This window comes from Calonectris borealis, chromosome 6, assembly GCF_964195595.1.
Source record: "Calonectris borealis chromosome 6, bCalBor7.hap1.2, whole genome shotgun sequence".
Classification (NCBI taxonomy): Eukaryota; Metazoa; Chordata; class Aves; order Procellariiformes; family Procellariidae; genus Calonectris; species Calonectris borealis.
The window spans coordinates 10,998,500-11,021,216 of NC_134317.1; the positions used below are offsets into that span (position 1 = coordinate 10,998,500).

Consider the following 22,717-nt stretch of genomic DNA (forward strand, 5'->3'; position numbering starts at 1 on the left):
TTAACTTTGAAAGCATCCTTTGAATTTCTCTGCGTGTTTGTCTTCTGGTAAATGGCAGAAGTCTACCATGAGGGTTTGGTGTGAATAAAAACTCGTTAGAGGTTTTGGCAGAGCGGTTGGGGAATGCCGCTTGGTCAGCATTTGACATACCATGTGCGTTTTGCCAATGTCTTGTAGGTGACCAGGAGGAGAGAGAAGTGTGATAAATGCCACTTGCTTTCTGTTCAGTCATCTTTCCCCTTGAAGAAAAGCAGGCAAGAATTGCCCCAACCAGGGAAATGCAGGTACAAAATCAAGTAGGAGGCTTGATTGCATTTGTCGGATGAATTCTTTTATCCCTTTCCAACTCAAACCAGGGAAATTTGCTCAAAAATTTTATCTTTAAGAACATAAAGCTGTAATAGAAGCTTGGATACCTTGTGACAGAGTATTACAGTGCACAATCTTGCAGATTTCAGCATGCTGAGTGATCATAGACTGTAAAGAGATCTTTGCCAGCCACTATGGTGTTGTTTTTCATAAGATACCTTGTACTGACCAGTTCAATTGAGTTTTAAATGTCCCAAGGGCTTTCCTTGCTTCCCTCAAAGACTAGCAGGACAAGTCTCTGAGGTACAGACACAATAGGAAAGAGCCATCTTACTAAAGTTTTCTTGGTCAGCCTTAGAATATGCTATAATGGCTTTTTTTACCATTTCAAAAAACATACAAAAATCCAAATTGGACCACTGTTATTTCCAAGATCTCCACTGTTAGAAGAGGCAAAGGAAAAGAACCTTCTGAACCTGCCACCATCACTGGAGCATACCTGAGCAATGGATATGCAGTTCGATAGGAAGCATTAGTTCAGCCATGCTTTATGTTCTCAGTGTCCATCATCCATCACCACAAGAGAAAGACTTTGAATCTTGGTAAATTTTAGGGATGAATTAATTTTGCATTTCAAATCTATGTTAAAGGGTGGCACGATACCTTCATTGTACAAAATTGAATGTCCTCCCAGCTTCAACAGCAGAAGAAATAGAGAACATCTAAAACTCACCAGCCTGGCTTAGCCTGGAACATGTTGGAGAGCCACATGGAAAATGAAAGGTCACATTTAAGGTAGAAATAGCAGCTGAAAAATATTGGTGTGGAAAGAAACACAAATGACTGTGGCCAGAAACCCAAGGAAGAGTATAATGTTTTGGCCCATTTTGCCTTGCAAAATAACTCTGGTGCTACACAGGATATAGATGAACAGATGTGCTTCAAGAACCGTTGATCTACAGCCAAGTCCCGCTTTTGGATACATACACAAGACTCCCAGCATGGTCCATGGGACTTAACCATGTGTATCTGAGCATGGAAGTATTCTCCAGGCGTACAGCGTTAAAGCACGCTTGATCTTTGGAGGGTTGCTCTCCTGTGCTCTGGTGGGCTTGACCTCACCATCTGCATCTCTTGAGTTAAGCCACTTCCTCCGTTACTCGCTGAGGTGCTGAGATGCTGACGCAAGTGTTTGCTTAAATGCCACTGCCTCCATTTTCTCTGAACTTCCAGCTGAACCTAGGTAGAAAGGTCACAAAATACTTAGTTCAGCTAGTTTATCTTGGAGTCCTGCATTGCGGAGAGCAGTATAACAGGAAAAGGAGAGTGGGCTACCTTTGCCAAGGTTTGGATTTATTTATTTAACCCCCAGTTTAAGGGGTTAGGGTAAGGCCTGTTTCTTGTCATTTCTAGTGATACTGTTGTTGCTGCCACACAATTTTCTGTTAACCTGTTCTTCTGTTTAATTGCAGGTGAAACTGTTCACGAAGTCTAGCTGGCCTTAGTAAGTGTTTGGTTTAGATTTTTCCAAGATTTTTATTTTAGTTATAAAAATGGGACATTTTGGCATGTTAACATAAAAAATGCAGGTTTTCTTTTCAAAACAACTTTTTCCGAACACTATTAAAGGATCAGTCAAAGTATTTCAAACCCCTCCATTTCAAAGTGACTTTTTCTTCCAACCTAGGCACTAATGTTTTTTTTTTTTTCCTTCCAATAACCTCAGGATCTCCCAGGTTTGGTTAATGTTTCCCCCCACCTCTACCAGCAGCAACACTTCAGAATGCAAGTTCTAGCCCAGAAGCTTGGGAGTTATCATACGACTACAAAGGAAATGGTCCCTCTTCCAAAAGCTTTACCTTATGAGAGTCCTAATAAACCTGGACTGCATACAGCTTTTGATAAATTCCCTCCCAAGGATCAAGCAAAGAAAACAGCCATGGGATGACAGACAATAGCACCATACGTCAGAACCAGCTGATTGTCAGCGTGACCGTGTGCGGGATGGTACTCCCACCCTCCGTTCCCAGACAGTAATAATGCTATCTGATTTATGAAAGGGCTGCAATAGCTGAGAGGTGAAGTTTGCATCTGGCATACAATTACTTAGGCTTGCCAGGTCTAGGAGGTGTTTCATGAGTGACGTTAGGTAGCTGGGAAGAAAACCCTCAGACAAAACGTGTAATTCATTGGAGAACATATCCTACTGATTAATGAGGCATGCTTGAGCAATAAAAAAGAATGTTATATACACAAAACTCACCTCACCATTAAGAAAACAATAAAGTACAGCCACGATGAAGCCCTAAAAGATAAAAGAACTGTAGTCACAGAATTAGAACTGCAGTTTTAGTTTTTGAACAGGGATGAGGCATCTCAAGGGAAATCAGCTTGATTTTGCCATTGGGACTCTGCTCTGTTGCAGAATTATATGTTATACCTCTTTTTCTTATTTTGAAGAAATAATAGCTTGTCAAATATTACCTGGAATGATCCAAGAGCCAATTCAAAAAACAGCTGAATTTCCATTGTGCCGCTGCTTGCGTCTTCGGGGAAAAAAGCAAAGATGATGTAGTGGACCCCAAAGAGAGGGATGAGGAGGAGCGTTGACTTTGCAAGTCTCCTGAGAATGAAAATGGGAAAGCCAATGTAGAAGGAGCAAGAGGAGCTCGGGTGGGCTCACCTGGCATAAAGTCATGATGTACAGGACATACTTGTATTGGTTGAAATCACTGCTCCGTCCTTCAGGCGAGCTGAGCTTCCTCATCAAGATTCTTAAAATGTTGACAAAAAGAATGAAATTAATCTGAAAAAAACAAAAGGAAGGATGTGGGGAAAAAAAAAAACCCAAAACAAACAGCAAACCCAAATGCCCAGTGACCACTTATGTAACTGCCAGGTATCAGCAGAGCCAGTTTGGGGTGTTTTGGCTGAGCAGGCAGAATAGAGAGGCTGGGGCTGGCCTGCCCGTGTCCCTGTCCCCATTCCAGTCCCTGTCCCTGCCCCTTCAGCCTGCCCAGCCACCCTGGACTCCGGTGCCGACTGCTTTCCCCGCCAGTTTGCTGCAGCTTTAGTTATGGGGATGATCAGGGCTTATTATCTGGGCAAATCACCAACGGGCAGGGAGACCAGGTGCACCGGTAGGATCCCTTCTGGCTGTGGGGTTCAGACAGGCTCTGCGCAGTCTGGCCCCACTTTGGATGCCAGCAAAGGGACAGCACTGCAGCTACCGCTTGCTAACTGGGACTGCAAATGCCTTTTGTTCCCTGCCAAAAGACACAGCGTGGTTTGGGATGATGGAGGCAAAATGGTTAAAAGTGGGGATAGGAGACAGTCGACACTGAAGTTCTTCCTTTTGCATTTTCCCCCTCTCCAAGGGGGGATATCAGATAAAAATAGCTGTTTCTGCTCGTTTGACCATCAGGCAAAGAGCGGGAGTAGCAGGGGAGGCAGAGCCAGCCCCAGCGCACCTACCTCCCACGGCATCAGGGAGCGACCTGGGCTCTATCTGCCCTTTGCATCGCCCTGTGCTCCTCCTGCCCCCGGCACTGCCCGCCGACCCACCCGCAGCCTTTTTGCAACACCCTGCACCATAGCAGGCCCTTAACCCTTCCCTACGCCTGGAAACACCATCGCAGTGCTGCACCCTCTTCATGGTGGCTTGTAGGTGCCGGTGGGTGTCGGAGCAGGGCTCTGAGGTGGTGGGTTTCCCTATGAGAAGCGCGTCTCCTGTAGATGGGACAGACCCGGGATGTTCCCGAAATTTTTGGATGAAGAGAGCGCAACTGTGGCTGTGTGGTCTGGGCTGCTGAGGGTGTCTGGAGAGGGCTGGAAGTTTGGGGAGCTGGGGAGGGGTGAGGGAAGGAGCAGACCTGGGAGGAGCTAGGGGTGGGGAACATGAAGGAAAGACTGAAATATTTTGGGGGTGTTGGGGGGAAAAGGAGGTTCAGGTTTGAGGGTTCTGGGGTTTTTAGCCCACTAGGCCAGGCATGAGCAGTGTAGGCTGAGCAGGACTTTTTGCTGATGAAAACTGCTGGGGAGGGAGGGTGAGGTGGGATTCCTGCTGGGAGGGATCGCCCGCGGGCAGCACAAGCAATGACTGTTAGCCTAGGAGCACAAAGGAGTTTATCGGTGTTGATTTTCTGCCCTTTGAACTGCTAAGGACTGTGCGCTGTGAGGAATAAAGAGATTAGATCTGAATTCTGAAGGACTGGCTGTTTGTTTGTCTGTGGCTATGGGCTTGAGAAAAGCCTCTTTTAGGTAAAGAGCCAGAGTCATGCAGGCGGCTCCTGCCTTAAGTGGCTAAGATAGATGTGATCAGGATTTTGAGGAAACTTGGCAGGGGGTAGCGGGTGACCCTCAAAAGGTAAATTAAGATTGTGCTTTTCGTTTTGCAGAATGCCTGGGTCTTGTTGGCATTTAAATATTGCTGAGTGGCTGCTGGAGCATAAGGGCTGCTTCATTAAGAAAAATAAATGCTACGGCCTTGTTAAGTTGATCCTGAATCACTTGTGTGGTCTTCTGCTTGGTTTGAAGGATTGCTCAGTGGTAAATGGGAGCAGAACTTTAACTGATCATCTCTGCTGCTTGGGTTTCCAAGAAAGCGTGCAAGTGTTGCAGTTTGTGTTTTGCAAACATAATGGCTCCTACGGGCAACACAAAAACCTCGACCAACTCTTGGGTTCTCACTTGGAGGGCCAGCGTGTTACCTGAGAGTAACTAGCAGCTTGAGTGTTTCTGTACTAGGGTTTCAGATTGATCATTGCAGGGTGGTCTGCCCCAGAGCTTCTCAGTGGTCTGCCCCAGAGCATCTACTGCCTTGTACTGGGCAGGTACACGCTGAGTTTCAATGCCTATGCCTTATTTCAGTGAGCAATACCATATAATTGCAGTCCACCAACATATGGTGCCTGCAGCCTGTGAACTGCTTTCCTTGCTGAAAACAAAAGCTAATGGTCATGTTAGGCAAGTTGGTTTTGGCTTTGCTGAGAGGGGCATTGACCGGGGGACACAAAGGCGATTGTACTGAAATATATAGCCACTTCATTTCTCCTTCGGAGCCTTCCTTGAAACAGTCCAAAACAAGCTTCCACAAGCCAGCCAAGTTCATATGAAATCAACAGGATGTGGAAACCTGATATTCTTCAGGCTCTTGCTTCTTGGGAGGACGCTCTAGCTTCCCTTGTGAACTTAGCTTCGGGGCATTAGTTACTGACTAAATCCCGCTGAGCAGAAGTTGCTTAAGCAATAATTCATGTGTCACACCAGTTCAGGCACATGTCTAAGACCAGTTCATTAACACACTTCTAAAGCATGTTGAGTAGATGATCTCTGACTTCACAATCTTTGAAAATACAGTTTAAATCTACTTGTCCCAGAAAAGACTTACAAAAATAGACAAAACTACAGGGCCTCTAATGATCCACCAGGTATTGGCATTACTGTTAATGTCCCAACACCTGTAAAAATAGAAGAGAAGGTGCAGTCAGTTATGAAAACACTGGTGTCTTTTCAAGGGGTTTAGTCTGTTTTATACTTCAGATAGGTCCCTATTCCCTTCTTCTAAGAAATTAATCTCCTGTTCTCATTTGTTCTCATCTGTACAACACTTCTGACAGAAAACTGTCCGCCTGCACAGGACAAAAGTATATTCTGCCCTTAAAGTACAACCATTGTTCAAAATTTTGGAAGAGAGAAGAGAAAGGAACAAAGTTTCACCGATCAGAAAGTTGAATACAGATGCTGAAAACATTGTGGGCTGAATTCATACTTGAAGGCTACCTCCTACCCTTGAAAATGCTCAAATGAAATTTGAGGCTCTTTCTCAGATTGCTCAGCTGGACCTCTTCTCCCACCCACGCTAGGATCCAGGCTCACACCACTGCAGGGTGGTGGTTGGTTTGCTTGGCTGCCAGCAGCTAGGAATGAGCAAGACCCCGTGGAGCCACCTGTGTGGGGGCTGCATGCTCCCCCCGGCATGCTACCTTCTCCCCCTTCACGCAACTTACCCAATATTTTCATGGAGCTGCCTAGCAGTCGCCCATGCAGCCACAAACACAGTTGGGGCACCTGTGATTGAAAAAGCTAGTTACTGCTCCACAAGTCCATCCCAAAGGCAAAACACACCCACAGTTATTCTTACTGAAAGGAGAACCAGTACCCCATCCGAGGGCGATGAACCACCAGAGGAACTTCCTTTCCGAGAAGAAAGAAATAACCAGGAGAGTGTGGAGGTACAGTCCCTCCACGAGGAGCCAGCTGTAGTTAGACATGATGCAATACTGAAAGACCACCATGGTGAGCTTACACCCAGCCTGAGGAGAGAGAGGATAATTAGCTTCTGCCTGGGTTTGTATCTACCTTCTAACAGAGAGGGAGCTGTAAATATATCTTGGCAAATAGAGATTTTATAGTAATTAGGGGACTAATTGAGAACTGAGTGAGAACGGGTGGCCTTGAGACAGGCGTTCACATGACAAGAAAGCAGGACTGGCACTCGTAAATGCATTAATCAACTGCCTCACTAGCAAGAACCAAATACGCCATGGACACACGGGTTTGGGTTACTGTCTCACTTAGAGGAGTTTCACTATTACTACCTTATTAGTATCAGTAGCACTAACATCACCTTAGAGAAGCATGTGAATGTATTTGTCAGTCTTTTTTTCCTAAGAAAAAGGGTCAATAAAGACAAGTTAAAATTTACTCAAAATGTTCTTGTTCAGCAACAAGCCTTTTGTTTTGTTTTTTTTTGTTTCCCTCCCTAATTCTTATCTTTTGGTTTAAAGCATTGAACATTGTTTCCAGTGCTCCCCCCCTCTCCCGCTCCCAATTTTCAAGATATTTTGCTGCCAATAGAAAGGAAAAAACGATTCAAAATTTGGGAGGTTCCTTTTCCAGGCTCTCTGGGTGCAAACCCATATCTTACTACCAGGTCTCGCACTGTGGTATAAGTCAGCAATATTTAATATGTTCTCGTAGTTTTCCTGCCAGCCCCATCTACCCAAATCTAAAATCCGTGTAACAATCTCCACCCTGGTGGTATATCCTGTGTTCACAGCCTGAGACAGCCATGTTTAGGCATTTCTGGATCAATATGCTGAGCTCCTAGGTGTCTTCTGTGGCCATCTAGTCAACACAATCAAGATGATGATTGCAGGTACCTACTTCAGACTGACCTGGATGCCCTCTGCTCCAATACTTGTAAGGGCACCTATAGCTGGGAGGAACCACACCTGGGTTTCTATGTGTGTGCTCCAGCCTGGGCTGCTTTTGTGTCCTCATGCCACCGTCACCCATACAGAGTCTCCCCAAACAGGGAAATCTCAGCTAGGAACAACCGACACGCAGGACTGAGCGATGGAGAAGGGACAGATCATACCTTTCCTCTCCCATAACCCCTCATGCTGAATGGAAAGTTGAGACAGAGATTTCCTTCCCTGCACACTAACTACTGCTGGGATCCTGCTGGGAAACTGAGGTGTGGAGCAAGCTGGAAGGCAGAGGGTTACCGTGTATGCCCCGCAGTAATTCGTGTCTTCAGAGGAAAACAAAACAGCATCCTTGATAAAGTTGGACGAGGCTCGCAAAATGAACGATGTGAAGAGGTGCATGTGGATGTAGTTCCTCGTACAGCGAAGTCTTCTGTTACAGAAAGAGAGAGGGATCCTGTGAAGTTGCATTCCTAGCCAACGCGGGTAGCTTGTGGCTGTAAACAGCAGGTTTCAATCCTTATTAATGCTAAACAGACAAATTAATAACGCTGTTTTTCTGTCTGTGAAAGGAAGACTAATGCATTTCCCAAGAGGGATATCCTAGAGAGGACCTTAAAAAGCTAAAGTCACATCTGCTCCATTCAGATACTAAAACAAGTTTAACGCTGCCAGAAGAATTGCGATTTCATGCCAATGTGCTTGGTCTAGCCTCCCTCCCTCCTTTTTGGCGTAACATGAACCCAAGGTGTTTATCCACACCTGGGTGGATTTATTTGGTTTGCCTGCACAGTGCACTTGGGCCTGCAATGTTTCCTGTATTAAATCTCCACATAATCTGGGTCTGGAGGCCCAGCATGCAGCCTGAAGACAAGTTTGCAAAATAGTTGGGGTTCCTTCTGCTCAGAGGTGCCGCCCTGACACTTAGTGTAAGGGAAATTCATTTAGTGAATAAGCAGCAAAATACAAATTCCAGGTTATAAGGATGCGTGAAGATAAGTGGACTGTCAGATTGCTGCTGTAAACCTGAAACACCTTCCCAGAAGTCAGCGCAGCAGCACTTAGAGAAAAGTTCTAGCCACAGTCTCAAGTGGGGAAAAGAACAGCAGGGGGACAGACACTCTGCCCGAGGGACACTGCAGTCACGGGCAGACCTCAGCAGGGGGGTGGTGCAAACACCAGTCTGCAAAATACGTCCAGCTACATTTTGGAAAGGACAGGAGAGCACAATATGAGGAGGAGCCCTGACATTTTCTGGGAGACAAGACTCAAAGATCATTTTTGTCACCGATCTCTGGAAAGGTTTTCAGAAATACTTCAATTTTTAACTTGCCCTGAAAGCCAACAGAAAGATCTGTGTCAGCTGAGATGACCAGAAGTCCCAGCCAAACGCAAACCAGAGATGTTTCTCCTCACCTAAAAGATACCAGGACCACTAAGGCTATCGTCAGCGTCACAAGGGAGGTGCAGTATCCGACAGTGTACATGGTCTTCAGAGTCATGAAATAGGAACGCTGCAGGGGAACAAATATTCACACCTTTACCTTTGACTTTCTGGTAGAAATCAGCCCATACCAAGAGAAAGGTGTCTCCTCCTATTTAACAAATAAATTTTCTTGTAAAATCAGCTACTGAAGTTTTACCCAGAGCAACCCATTCTGATCATTTGGAGGAAGCATTTATACTGAAAAACACCTGTAACAATAGCCCCACCTGAGTTAAATCACATCATTCAGTCTCTCCTTAACATGTTCCTCCCCCGGGCCCCCAAAGCAGCAGAACTGTGGTCACAGGCACTCAGACTCACTCTTGCTTCATTTGTAGTGTCATTGACATTGTAGCCGCAAGCGATATCAGGTCTTGGATATGGGTCCGACCAACCCTCGCTCGTACAGTTTCGGTAGACAAAACCTGTGTGGTAACAACAAAAAAAAGACAAAACCACGTGTGCTCATTTCCAACTGTATCTTTGTTCTCCTCGCGGATCAGTCACCAATGTGTAGGGTTGCTCCAACAGCAAAGAGAATATTTTCCCCCAGGCAGTGCACTCTGCATAGCTGGAGGTGAAATACAGCTGAGCTAATTATGTTGATACTTGCGCAGTGTATTTGTGTGGGTCATAATATTGTTTGCCCACTCAGGGATGACTGTGATGGATGTGTTTTTATAAATTGCAACATAAATAATACTGTTCGGTACATCTGGTGTTTCTTGGCCAGTATTCCAAGATCAGCAAACACATGACTTGTTCAATCACAGGTTCATACTCCACGCAAACCTGATACTTTCCTGAATGCTCCCACCTCCTTACTGTGGTTTGTCATGGTCTGAAGAGAACACAAAACTTTAGATAGTCACAGATTTTTGGTGAGATTTAAATGAAAACTAAAAGGCTTGTCCCAACAGCCAGGTCTGGGTATTATCTTACACTGTTGATTTCCTTGCTTACTTGCAAATTAAAGGCTAGGATGGGATTCCCCTCACTTAAGTTAGCCTTCTGAAAGCTAAATGCTTGAGTCCAACTGTGTCCCTCGTGGCTGTCTTTTTAGTCAGTGGAGAAAAAGAGGCATTTGCAGAATTCGTCTGATTTTCAGACAGACATCCGCAGAGGGCAGTTTGTCTGACCCACTTCTGCTGGGCCATCTGACTTTTAGAATCCTAAAGCTGAGTGAGATGGATCCCCAGCAAGTGGCACATGGTTGAATAGGACAGGTTTGAACACGTCCATATTCATGTTTGGAACTAAAGTGGAAGTGGGAAGTCCTGCCCTACTCACCTTACAATCTCATTGGAAGAAAATGACCTTAGCAGGCATGTAGGTTATGCGCTGAAGAGAAGAGAAACTTTTACAAAGAAGTAAAACCACTGCCCGCTGTCCTAATCACATTAACCCGTCAGGTAGGAGCCATACTTTAGAAACATGGATTGAAATCCTGGCTTTGCTGAAGTAACGGCAATACTAGCAAGGACTTAGAGAGGGCCTGAAATCAGCAGCTCTTCTTAGTAAAAGCCTTGCCAGAAGGCACCATAAAAGTCTATTTTTGTCCACACATTTAGCCATAGGGACTCTAGGGCATCCAGTTTCTGCAAAACATCCCCACAGTGTTGAGGGAATGGAGGGAGATGCATATGCAGCAGTGTTTGGCACTGGTTTATGCTCTTTAGAGCCCTGCTGGGACCGTCAGGACAGAGTCAGGGCCCCTGCTACCTCTGGGCTAATTCTGGTGACCTGACAGCATGTCTGCACTTGATTTGAACTCACCTCTGTAAAACTGCAAGGCACAGCAAACACGCTGAGATCTCCAAGTGGGAAGAGCTCTGTGTGTGTCAGTATCAGACTACTCTTCTGATGCTTTTATGAACATCTTGTTTCAGCTTAGCATCTTTGGAAGGGCCAGGCTTGCTTTTTAAGCAAGGTTTTCTATACCCTGCTGCAGTGCAGCAACAACAGAAGAGAAGCAGGTCTCCCAAACACTTTTCCCCAACCTGCCTTGGCACCCAGCAAGGGAATGGTATGGTGGCAAATTCTCTACTTCAGCTTCAATTATTAAGTCACACGTACTTAACTCAGAGCAGAGTGTTGTGCTTGTAAACATGCCTGTAACTGGTTTTTGCCTGAGGATGTCAAAGTAGATCAGACAAGAAGAGGTGAAGTTCTGTGTTTATGTATGCATGCGATTGCGTTATATGCAAAGCATGGGAGATTATGCAGGGTGTATTACATTGATGGACATGAGCACAATTTTCACAACGCCACTTGCTTATAGGTGGCACACTGGGGAAACTGCAGCATGAGCCGCTCGGAGCAGACTCGCGTCTGCAGTCAGTCTAATGATCGGTGCTTGGTGTTTACTGGTGCCTTGGAGGCTTTTGGAGTTGCCTAGGCAAGGGGGAACACTGGCTAAAGGGATGGCTGTGGAACTGGGGCCATTCGATGTGGCCTTCTCATCTGCCTCTGAATCCCCACAGTCGTCACACCTTTCCTCATTTCTTGCCTGAGACACGATGTGCAGGTCTGGATGTGAACTTCACGTGGTTCCAGATTATTTTGTTTCTTTGGTCTGTTATGTGGGAAGGGGCCAGACAGTCTGGGCTGCAAATGCAAGTCTAGATGTCAGCACAAAGCTCAACAGCACGGAGACCAGGGTTTGGTCAGAGCTCAGAGCTATCTGCGTCCCTTAACGTATGAGTCTTTGGCATTTGTGGCTGCCCATCTGCTTTGTAAGTGGTGAGGAGAGAAAACTTTTGCTTTTTTTTCAAGCAAACAGATCTTTGTTTTTCTTCTGCGAAATTGCTTCAAACAGGGCAACGACTGTAGCAGTAATTAAACGCATGAGTCACAAGCCAACCGCAGTACAAAATCAGAGAAGAATGTGGCTATGAGAATGGGAAGAAACTATTGCTGACTTTGACCCAAAATGCCAGATGCAGAGACCGAAATAAGATGCAAATGCCAATGGACCATGTCTTGGGTTTCTGTTTTGAACACTGTCACTCTGATTATTGTGTATCAGAGCGGTTCAGGTCTCAGCTTCTCGATAAGGAGGGCACTAAAGTGTAAACCTGTTAGACTATCTCCAAGAAAAGGCAATGCATGTTTGAGATGTAATTATGACCTTTGGATGTACAAATTCCTGTTTTCCTCCCCGGTGCAAGGGCCAGAGGCAGGGAGCGGTTCCCTCTAGTGGCTGTACCAGCAGGGATTTCATTTAATACATTTAAGGGCCGGTATCACTATGCTAAAGATTTGTGAGTGCATGCCAGTCGGATGATTTCCTCAGCGATCTGTGTCTTTGTGTAGTTTATCCTCTGTCTTTAAACCAGATTATAGGATTCAATGGGCAGCTACTCTTTGTGTGTACAGAAAGGAGCACAGTATTTATTTTAATCTGAATGGCTCACGTCTGATTTTATTTAAAGACCACTAAGTGCTTCTCCTCTGACTTATTTAATCTTTATTAGACAATCTAATACTTTGTCTCCTGTTCCTCCCTCCATAAAATGAATCTGTCTGCTTTTCTGTAAGTACTGGACCTCATTAATCTGTATCCTATAACCAAAGAATGCAAAACCCTCTTCCAATTTGAATCATTAACTCACTAAAGAGAAATGCAAGCACATGTCTTAGGCATTGCTGAAAAGTAGAACTGAACAGAAAGCAGGCAGAAACTCCTACTTAATGGCTCATGATTGCTGTAGTATACTGGGAATAAATTACACTTCATTTCTAGCTTAGAAATCCCAGAGAAAGGACAACAAACGTTGCTTGAGCTCATCTTTTGAGTAAGTTGTTTGGTGAGCCATGAAACCCGGGTTCCCATGAATTTGTGCCAGTTGTGTGGAGCCTGTCACAGCCAAGGGATGAACCTCCAGTGCAGACTTCCTCTTGATGGAGGCAAAAAAAGGATCTTTTCCCCCTACGTGGCTGGTTGTTTTGCCAAAACTTGTATGAATGTAACGCTGTGTGAAGTTTTGTTCCCGTCAAACTCAGCTGAGATCAGCCACTGTCTCTAAGAGTTATTAGAAGGGGAAGACGGACAGAAATACATAAACACAGAGCTTGAGTGGAGAAAACTCTTTGCTTTAAGAAACCATGCTAAAACAATGCTTTTCAGGATAGCATTTACTTCCTGCACTTTTCTCCACCTGGCTAAGAAAAATAAACACTTAAAACATCTTGCTACTTTAATTCCAGGCTTTCCCACATTTAGCTTAGTGTTGGAAACGGAGCTGCTAAGTGACCATCGTTCTTTAAAAGAAGCAGAGACACAATTTCACTTCAAGTTCAGACCTGACAGTAGCACCTTTGTAAATAGCACATTTAAAAATAAAATAATAAAAAACATCTGGGCAAGAAAAGCATATTTTTAGTGTTACCTTTTTTCCCAGTCAGCATCTGGAAGAATTCAGGACAGTGAGCCTTGACAGTCTGTCCCACGGCAGACGAAGGCCAGCAGCTCATGTTATCCCACATTCCAGCACATCTGCCTGTGGGGGGGGACAACGAAACACCATGCAGCATCTCCCAGTGACAAAACACCATGAAACTTCTCCCAACAACAAAACACCATGAAACATCTCCAAGCAATGAAACACCATGCAACATCTCCCAAGGACCAAGGCAGCTATGGGAACAAAGATGCTTAGAACTCTGAAAAGCAAGCTGGATGAGACAGAGCAAGTCCTGCTGAGACCTGTAGAGGACAGAACAGGTCCTACTTGCTTCAAACCATCCCCAGCAAGCTCCAGGCCCATCCCATTCTGGTCTTTGACTCCACTGGTCTCTTCTAGCCAGACAAAGAGCAACTTGGGCCATAGTGAACTTCGCATCAGGCCCTTGGCTACTCAACTGTCTTCTGGTAACTATTGAATTGCCCTGGAAAGATGAAGGAAACCAGATGTGAATGTTTTAGCTTACTTTTCAGTCTTTCTAAAGCTTCCACTTTGAGTCACCCTGATGTTTTCCTTACACAATCCTTTTGTAAACAGAAAAAGATACAACTTGAGTAGGAGTTTAAACAGCTTCAGAACAATACTGGGGAAAGGGCAGAGAGGAACAATATCAATGTCATCCTTGTACCACCATAAAAAATCCTCTGCTTCTTCATCTCTTTCATTATGCCAAGACTGTGCTGGAGTGAATAACACCAACAGACCACTTGCTGGGCTTGGCTGCAGGTCTCAATGGCTTTTCTGTTGCAGGAGAGCAAAACTTCGCTAAGCTCAGCCAGTGCCTGGGACTGTAAAGGGAAGATCATCACATGGGTTCAAATCAAGCAAAACGTGGGTTCACACCAATATGCTGGCACAATCTACCTGTACTGTTGTTCTTTCCAAGGCCAGGCCTCCGACAGTGTGACCTGCCTGTTGGAGGACCCATCTCAGACCAGTCACTGAACCTGGAGTCCCGCTGGGCTTTCTGTACGCATGAGCCCGTGGCTTAGTTGCCCTCCCTGCACCTTCTGCCACCTGCGGCCTCCATCACCTGCAGGGACTGACCGACACTGCCCAGATTCACCCACTTCCCTCAGTTAGGTGCAGGGGCTGCTTATTTTAAGGCTGGGTTTGTCGTGGTCCCCTCCTACAGTCAAGATATGAGGGAGGCTTTTCCAGCTGCACCCTCAGCTTGGCTGTTTGGCCTTCTGGCAGGGCTGGTAGAGATGCATCAGGGAGCCAATGGTCAATGGAGCACAGCATGACAGTGATGTCAACTTAGACAACTTGCTTAGGTGCTAGAAGCTGGCATGGATGAATTTTGGCCTGCGGTGCAGAGTGTTAATAGAGAAGACCAACAGTTGATGCCCCTTGTGCTACAGAGAGACTGCAATCCTGGTCTTTCTTATTTTGCTCTTCTCCAGACATAGGCTGAAATCATTTAGGCTGGTTCCCTTTTGCCTCCGCTCACTGTCACTGGCTTTAGCAAAGCCTTCTCTGTGGGTTTTGTAACATGACAGGGAAAAAAGAGGCCACTGGAGCATGCCAGGACCACCCTACGCCTGGCAGGTCCTGGCATGTGCCAAATGCCCTCACGCTCACTGAAAGTGGAGGGGAGAAAGTGCTGAGCACTCTCTTCAAATGCTTCATGCTTTATAAGGCCAGCCTCCATTAGCCTGACAAAAATATTTACATTTCTAGAAATGTATTGATTTCCTAGACAACAGTCCTAGTGCCTGGAAATACAGAGCTTTTCACAGCCAGGGCACCTCAGCTTTGGTGTCCTCGCTGTGCCAATGTTTATAGGACTTGGTAACCATTTACTTCAAAGCAATAGTTTAATGACAAATGAAACATCAACTTGGGTGATATTTATGCCTAGCCGTGCTGCATTGTTTGGGTTATGGAACCTTCATGCCAACACCACCGGCATAAAGCCCTCAAGATTCAGTACACAGAAAAACCTGGCAAAATTATGATGTTGGGATGGTCTCTTCCCAGGAGGACAAAACAAAAACCAGCCAAGCCATTCCTCCTGCGGGTGGGCTTCTTGCCATTCCTCACAGAGCAAAGCTGGTGCCACCCACCCCTACCTAGCTAAAGAACCTCCTGGGTGGAGGCAGAGCACAGTGGCACCTCCCTGATGTCCCTGTGCTCTTTGGGACCTCCCTCAAGCAGCAAACAGAGCATTCCCCTAGCAGGAATACACAGTGTCACCATGACCAGAGGTCTCAGACTTCCAGCAGCTTCCCTCCCCTGTTCCCTGCACCTGAGAGAATTATCCCGTCTTCACTCATGCACAAAAAAGAGCATAACTGTGACTTGGGTTACATTAATGTAAACTTCTCCCTCCTCCAAGCTAACGGTATCATAAGGGCAGAGTCCTTATACTGCAGGAGGATAAGAAACACTTACTGCTCAGGTACTTTTGACTGATTCACCCACAATTAATCCTGTGTGTTTGTGCCATTTTTGTGGAGATGTGAGCACCGCAGCAAAGATGGCACCGTGGAAGCTTGTCCCCTGCTTTGCCCTTCTTCCTGCCTGCACCAGTCAAAGCTTCTGGGGTAGGTGCAGGAAGGATGGGGTATGGAAGGCGATCTACACCCTGCAAAGCTGCCTTTCTCTCTCCCTGCGTGACCCACCAAGGACATGCACTGAAAGCCCAGAGCTTTGTTTCTCTCTTCTTCAAACTGAAGTCCCTGTATGGGATTTTCTGCACACAGACCTCAGACATGCAAATAATCAAAGGCTGGAGGTGTTTTCAGATGCATCATTTCCCAGAATAAAAGCATTACTCCATAATTTACTGAGGTAACAAACCCTCCTTGACTAAGGACCAGCAGAAGGAAATTCCTGGGCTCTCTCTTTGAGAACCATTACTTGGGGAAAGACGTGCATTCTTCTGGGGTTTCACTGCCAGGAGAAGGTGTATTTGCAGATTTACAGAGAGGGGCTTAGTCATTCTGGCCACTTTAAGATTAAAGCTTTCTGCTACGTGGGTAGCCCTGAGCCCACGGCAGTATGCCTTGTTTGATCTGACTTGTAGTGTTGAAAGAGCAATTTTGTCAGCCATTGGAAATGCCTTCTCAAAGGTTTAACACAATCCTATACTTTTAACTTCCTTTTCTGTAGATTTGGGCACAGAGGGTAGAATTATCCGGTTTAAAAATTTCCAGTAACAAAAGGCCTCGGGGGAATTTTTAAAATTTAGATCCAACTTAAAACTGGATTAAGTCTCTGCTGAGGAGCTACTATTCGACTAAGATAAAATGAGACCATCTGTAAAACAGTACTGCCTGCTAATGCTAGTGGTGGTCCACACCTGCACGGTCCTGTGAAGTTTAACTTGTTTGCATCTTCGGATCTCTGGTGCAGAGGAAATGCAGAGCTCAGCATTAGAGCCATGTCACAGGATCAAAGCAGAAAAATAGGTTGTCAAACCACCCTCCTCTTCGGTGAAGGGCACCAGGGAAGGAAACAAACAATACCGATTTATTCATATCATCAAACTTCTTATACATAATGAGATAGATCTGTATTCTGGAGTATCTGGCAACCTGCCATGAGGTACCCTCTTACTGCTACATGGGCATGATGCCCTGAAGCTGTGCTCACACCCATCAATCTGCAAGGCTCACAGGGATAAAACAAAGATAGAGAAAAATGCTAGGCATCCTAAGAAACCAGGCAATAGATCTTGCCTCTGAGTCCTTCCTTTGGGCCAGGTCATAGTGAAACGGTTCCGTGTCTCCAACACTCTCTGGAAGAGTGAGAGAGGAAGGCTTTGAAACTAAGAAAAAGCCTCAACTCTTGCTGACACAGTAGCTTATCTCTGGCCAGGACACCCTGCACACAGCACATCTCACAGCAGCTCCTTCACTTTCCGCGCTGGTGAGGACCTTGCCATGTCATGGTCCACAAAAGTCACCCAGAAACAGTTCAGTCTGTGAGATGCTGTGAATGACACAAACACATCCTTAGTGGCGATGGCTGATCTCACACAAAAAATAGTCACATCTGTTGCCTCCATCCAAAACACACTGCGAGATGCTGACCCAGCTGCTGCCTAGGGGAGCTAACACTCAGTTCATAGGCAAGCTTCAATAATTGCTTGCAGTTACCTCTCTGAGACCCCTTGCACATGAACGCACTTGCTCAGCTGTGAAAGGAAAGCTGTCTACATGATAAGGACTCAGTACCACAAGACCTTCCCAGGCCAAAAACTCCTTTATATGATGATAAATCCTCTCTGAAATGCAAGAGCTCTGTTAAGTGACAGTAAGTTAGAGCAAGGAGGAAGCAACGAAGACCTTCAGGCCATGTGATTTAAATGTTGGCTGCTGGTATTCATTGATTCTGAAGGCAAATATAGTTAAGTAAATCTGCAATTACTGGGCTGACTTTATAAAAATATCCTTGTCCAAGATGAGAAGAATTCCAAATCCTCTGCAATTTGCAAGATTTTGTTGCTGATGTGCTCTCTGGTTGTGAGGACTGCAGTTGAGCAGCTAAGTTAGAAGGCTCCTATGACTCTTGCTGTCACAGTAAGGTCAAAATCCCACCCTCTGAAGCCTTATAATAGATCTTACCTGGTTTTCTGCTCCTAAATGAGATGCATACAAGGTGCATGCCTCCTATGGGAAGGAATGTGGGGCTATCTGATTTTGAGGCCACGCAGCTCACTTGAGAGCAGTTTTTATTGCCCACATTCATTCAGCCTTTACCTGAGCTCAGGAGTGGATCCTTTTCGGGCGTTCTGTTCTTCGCCTCCAGGGAGAGAGTCTCAGCACAGTTTTCTTCCTCCCTTTTCAGGACATTCAGGAGATCGCAGACAGGTGGGACAGCTCTGATCTGCAAATTTTAAAAGCAGTGGAATCATTTGTTCTCTTAAAACTTACATCGGCTGGACAGGATTTACCCTTCTTATGCTTGCGTTCCCCATGCAACCCTATCAAATGATTGTGGCCAATATTTCCTTGAAATACAGTCAATTTCCTTGAAATACAGTCTATTTTCCTAATTAAGTCTGCTTTTTTATAGTAGCAGCAGGCAAGCACAGACTGAGTTTCTGCCTTCTCCCTTTTGCTGACATTACTGCTATTGAGAAAAATGAATATGTTATTCTGTTAAATTAAGTACATGAGCAGGATGTTCTTCCAAAAGACTGCAGAAACATCCAGGGCACTGCTGGACTCTCCTAGAGCAACAGAGAATTAATTAATCGCCCCGGCAGTGTTAAACCATAGACCTGGCAGATCATTTTCCCAGGCACAAGTGATCCAAATATGTCCACTGGTTGCAGACCACCCAAGGCTGTTTCACTAGTACTGATCAGGAAGCTCCAGGAGCCAACCTGAAAGCAGAATCTCACCCAGATTTTTGTGAGAACCTAGTCGGTAATTTGTCCTAAGGTCATTTTCTCACCTTCCCATCTTGCCCCATCCTCCTTTCTCACAAAGCAGTACGGAAATGTTAGTCTTAACTCAATCCTGATGTAGCAATTAAATGTGCAGTTCATGTTATATGTACCTGGACCAAAAGGAATGTACAAAACAGCTACCGACCATTAAAATGGCATGTATTAAAAATCATCGCAAAATGATTTGCAGGACAAGGTCCCAGTTGTTATGTCTTGCAGTAAAAAAGTACTTTTACCATTTCTATTACTTTACCAGTTTCTATTATTTTTGACAATAAAAATACTAAATAAAAGCGGGTTCCCATTATAACAAATTAGATAATTCCTCTCTCACGAACAAAACCAAAAATCTTTATAAATTTCCACTATAGAACTTATATGTACATATATGTATATGCATATTTATATACATACACATACTTAAAAGATTAAAAGCAAGTCATCAGGATGTATTATTTGAAAAGTATCAGATAGAATTTTTTTATGTACTTTGTGCAGGAAAAGTTAACCCGGGAGCATCATATTACTACTCAACCTAATCAATCTTGTAGTATTGCTGATCACTTTCAGATTAGATTTAGGAGAGAGAATGATCACTGAAAACCTTGTAATGAGAACTATTACTTTTCTACAATTAAATTTTAGCCTATCAGACATCAGCGACTATATTCCCATTCATTTTGGCTGGAAGTATTCTGGGTATTGTACTTCTGAACAAAGTTTGATCTTTTCAGCAGCGTATGATGCCTCAACTAATTGGTCTGCTGTGTTTAACTTCAGCATCTTTCTCCCTTGTCTTTGTGCATCATGAAATAATAAACTAAAAACCATTTGATTTTGCATAATGTAATGAATTTTCTGGAATCACATATGCAAAGAATTCAGATGAAATAAACTATCCTCTGGTGCCAGGATTTAAATGCATTTTTAATCCATGTAATATTTGAAAAAAATAGATTTTTAAAATCCATTTAATTTTTGAAAAAAACAGAAATGTCTGACTGAAGTAACATGTCTGAAGAAATGTAATTGCATTTAGTAGTTTCAGTTGTTAGCTGAAGGCTGAATTTGATGATTTCTAAATATTGACAGATTTTTTTAATCGTGCATTATTTATCACTCTCTATTGTTATCTATTTGATTACCAATATTTGATTACCTATCAAATATTGATATATATTTGATTATCTATTTGATTACCATGGTGGTGTTGGGTTGACGGTTGGACACGATGATCTTAGAGGTCTTTTCCAACCTGTATGATTCTATGATTCTATGATTCTATGATTCAATAGTAAAGCAATTTAATACATTTTCAGAGTTCACAAGTACAAATATGACAGTTAAGACCTACGACACACTTCTGCTGTAGTATCTATCTCCGTCCAAAAGCTGCCTTGAAAATACATTAAAAAACAATATTAGTGTTGAACATTTGAAGCGGCCAACAGAACTGGTCTGGTTTGCATGCAGGTCGTTCAAGATGATACTGAACATACGTAAAAATAAATGCTAGTAATCACATTAGTAATAGTCTCAGAAACAGGAAAATTTTTCACCTTAAAAAAGGTTGTACATCTTGTGGGCACCGTTTCCTTTTAAGAAATGTAGGTCCTAAGAAAGCTTTTGTTCTAGAAAGAGATTTAAAGACTACATTATTTCTTTATGGCTAGAATGAGGCTGCACACTTTTTGCACATTTAGCTGTGAAGACCACCCTGATGATCTGATAGAGCATTATTTTCTTACATAAAATGTGTTGCTCAAGCAGGAATATGGTGTAGTTAATGCCTTACAATTACTGTTTTACCCCGCCAAGTGATGTCCACCCTACTCTTCTGATCAGATACCGCTGTCTGGTAATAGACATGCGGATAACCAGATTTTAAACCCAGAGAAAGCAGAGAGCCTCCAGGTGCTGTTTTAAAGACCTTGTTTTCCACAAATGCTGTCCCTCGGTCGGTCTTTGCCAACGCTGACATCCGACAGGGCAGGCTGGGTGTGAGCGGGGCATCGCAGGTCCGGCACGGCTGTTCGCTGAGCGATGCGAAATCCTGCTTCCCACGCCACAACCCCACACCGCTACCGGCTGCGCTCAGTCTCGCTCGTGTTTACCGTCCACAACTGGGAGCAAACAGCCTGCCCCGTGCCTTGAAATCCAGGAGGAAAATGGGCTCATCTACATGCGGTTTCTTCGTCTCTTCCTAAACAATTCACTGAAACCGCTCCCAGCTCACAGGCTGTCAGATTTTGATGAAGGGGCAAGACATCCTAATATTTTGTTTAAAGAAACAAATAATGATAACCAGATGTCCAGAATGGGCAGAAAGCTGCAGTTTGTGATATTGATAGCAGGAGCCAACTACAGTTTTTAACCTGTGAAATGAATGGATCTAAACACTATTTAATATAAATAATATTCGCAGCCACAGAATTCACAGCCATTTAATTTGAAAGTAAGTGGGTTTAGTTTAATGACAGGATTTAAAGGAGAACAAAAGATGCCTGGCAAAATCAAAATAGGTATTTTGAAGAATTAGAAAGAGAACAAGTGAAAGGAGATGCTCTCAATGGCACCCCGAGCAATGACATCTATTTACAGAGTCCTTTAGGTAATACCTAAGAATAAGAAAACAAAATGACAAGAAAACCATCACAGTCACTATTTTTATTGTGGAAGACAATCAAAAGGCAAAAAAGTTTGCAGATTGCATTCACTCTGCAATTAAAATGTCTAGGTAGAGCTCAGGTATTCTCAGAATTTGAACCAAATCCCCTGCTGGGACAAATAGATTGATTTTTCCATTAGCTGAAATGAAACAGTGATTTTTTACATTTGCCGAGAGTTTGATCCTTTCCCAGCTTCTCACACCCAAGCTGGACATATCTCAGTCTTGGTTTTATATGCTTTCAAAATATGAATAAGCTGAGCAGCACCTGGAGATCACAGCCCAGGTTCAGCTGTCCTTCCCAACTTGTCTGAGCACCCAGAGCTCAGCAATGACAATCTGCCACATAAATTCCCAGTAAAGTGATAAAGATAAAAGAAAGAAACCAAACTTTGTGAGTCAAACATCGCTTTGCATTTCTTCAATCTGAGTTAAGGGAGGCTCTGATAGTGGTGGGCATTCGCCCTTAGGGGATTGCTTGCTGGTGTAAATCAGCAAGGCTTCTCTAAATGGCATCAAATCTTTTCTCCTTCATCACAGAACCTGCTACGTTTACCAAAGCAGGTTAGTAACACTGCTGTCTTTATATAGATGGGGAAACCGAGGCATGCCGCTGTTTTTATATAGGTGGGGAAATTGAGGCATCCAGCATCTAGCCATCTGGCCACTGTCAATTAGTGCAGGAAGCAGCAGAAGCAAGAATAAAATAAAAAATCCCAGCTTTACACAAACCTTCTTAAACAAAGAACACTCCACGACTTCATGAAATAGAGGTGCACTTATTCAGACAACATGTGATTCCATGCAATTGGGAATAAATAGCTCTGAGCACCTACCAGGACGGTTGAAATCCAGAAGATGGTTACCCAGATGATCCACATAGTCAACCACAGGCTGTTTCCTTCATCCCTTGCGCACCAGAGGCCACTGGGCTGTCTGTGTGCTCTCCAGCGTGGCTCTTAGCTCCTTTCACTTCACCCCTTTCCCTCCTCACTTTTTTCCCTTCCCAGCTTTGACCATCCTTAGCCAATGTTTCTCTCCAGCTGCTGAGCCCTAGAGCGCATCAGCAATGACAGGACCCCCCTGTCCACCCTCCAAGCTCTCCTCCTCCTCCTCTGCAGAAGCCTCCTGTCTCAAGAATAACAGCACCTCTCTTGAGCATGTTCCTATCGT

The 22,717-nt window shown here is 44.4% G+C and overlaps 1 protein-coding gene across 1 annotated transcript; it reads right to left on the minus strand.

Moving 5' to 3' along the window:
* Positions 1 to 1,371: 1,371 nt before the first annotated feature.
* Positions 1,372 to 22,608, minus strand: SCTR (secretin receptor). Its single transcript, XM_075153922.1, is given in 15 exon segments — positions 1,372 to 1,548; positions 2,573 to 2,614; positions 2,794 to 2,932; positions 3,024 to 3,115; positions 5,699 to 5,768; positions 6,318 to 6,378; positions 6,470 to 6,623; positions 7,821 to 7,953; positions 8,937 to 9,034; positions 9,328 to 9,431; positions 13,398 to 13,508; positions 18,182 to 18,308; positions 22,381 to 22,485; positions 22,488 to 22,535; positions 22,537 to 22,608. Coding segments are annotated over 15 exon segments (1,533 nt in total).
* Positions 22,609 to 22,717: the final 109 nt, after the last annotated feature.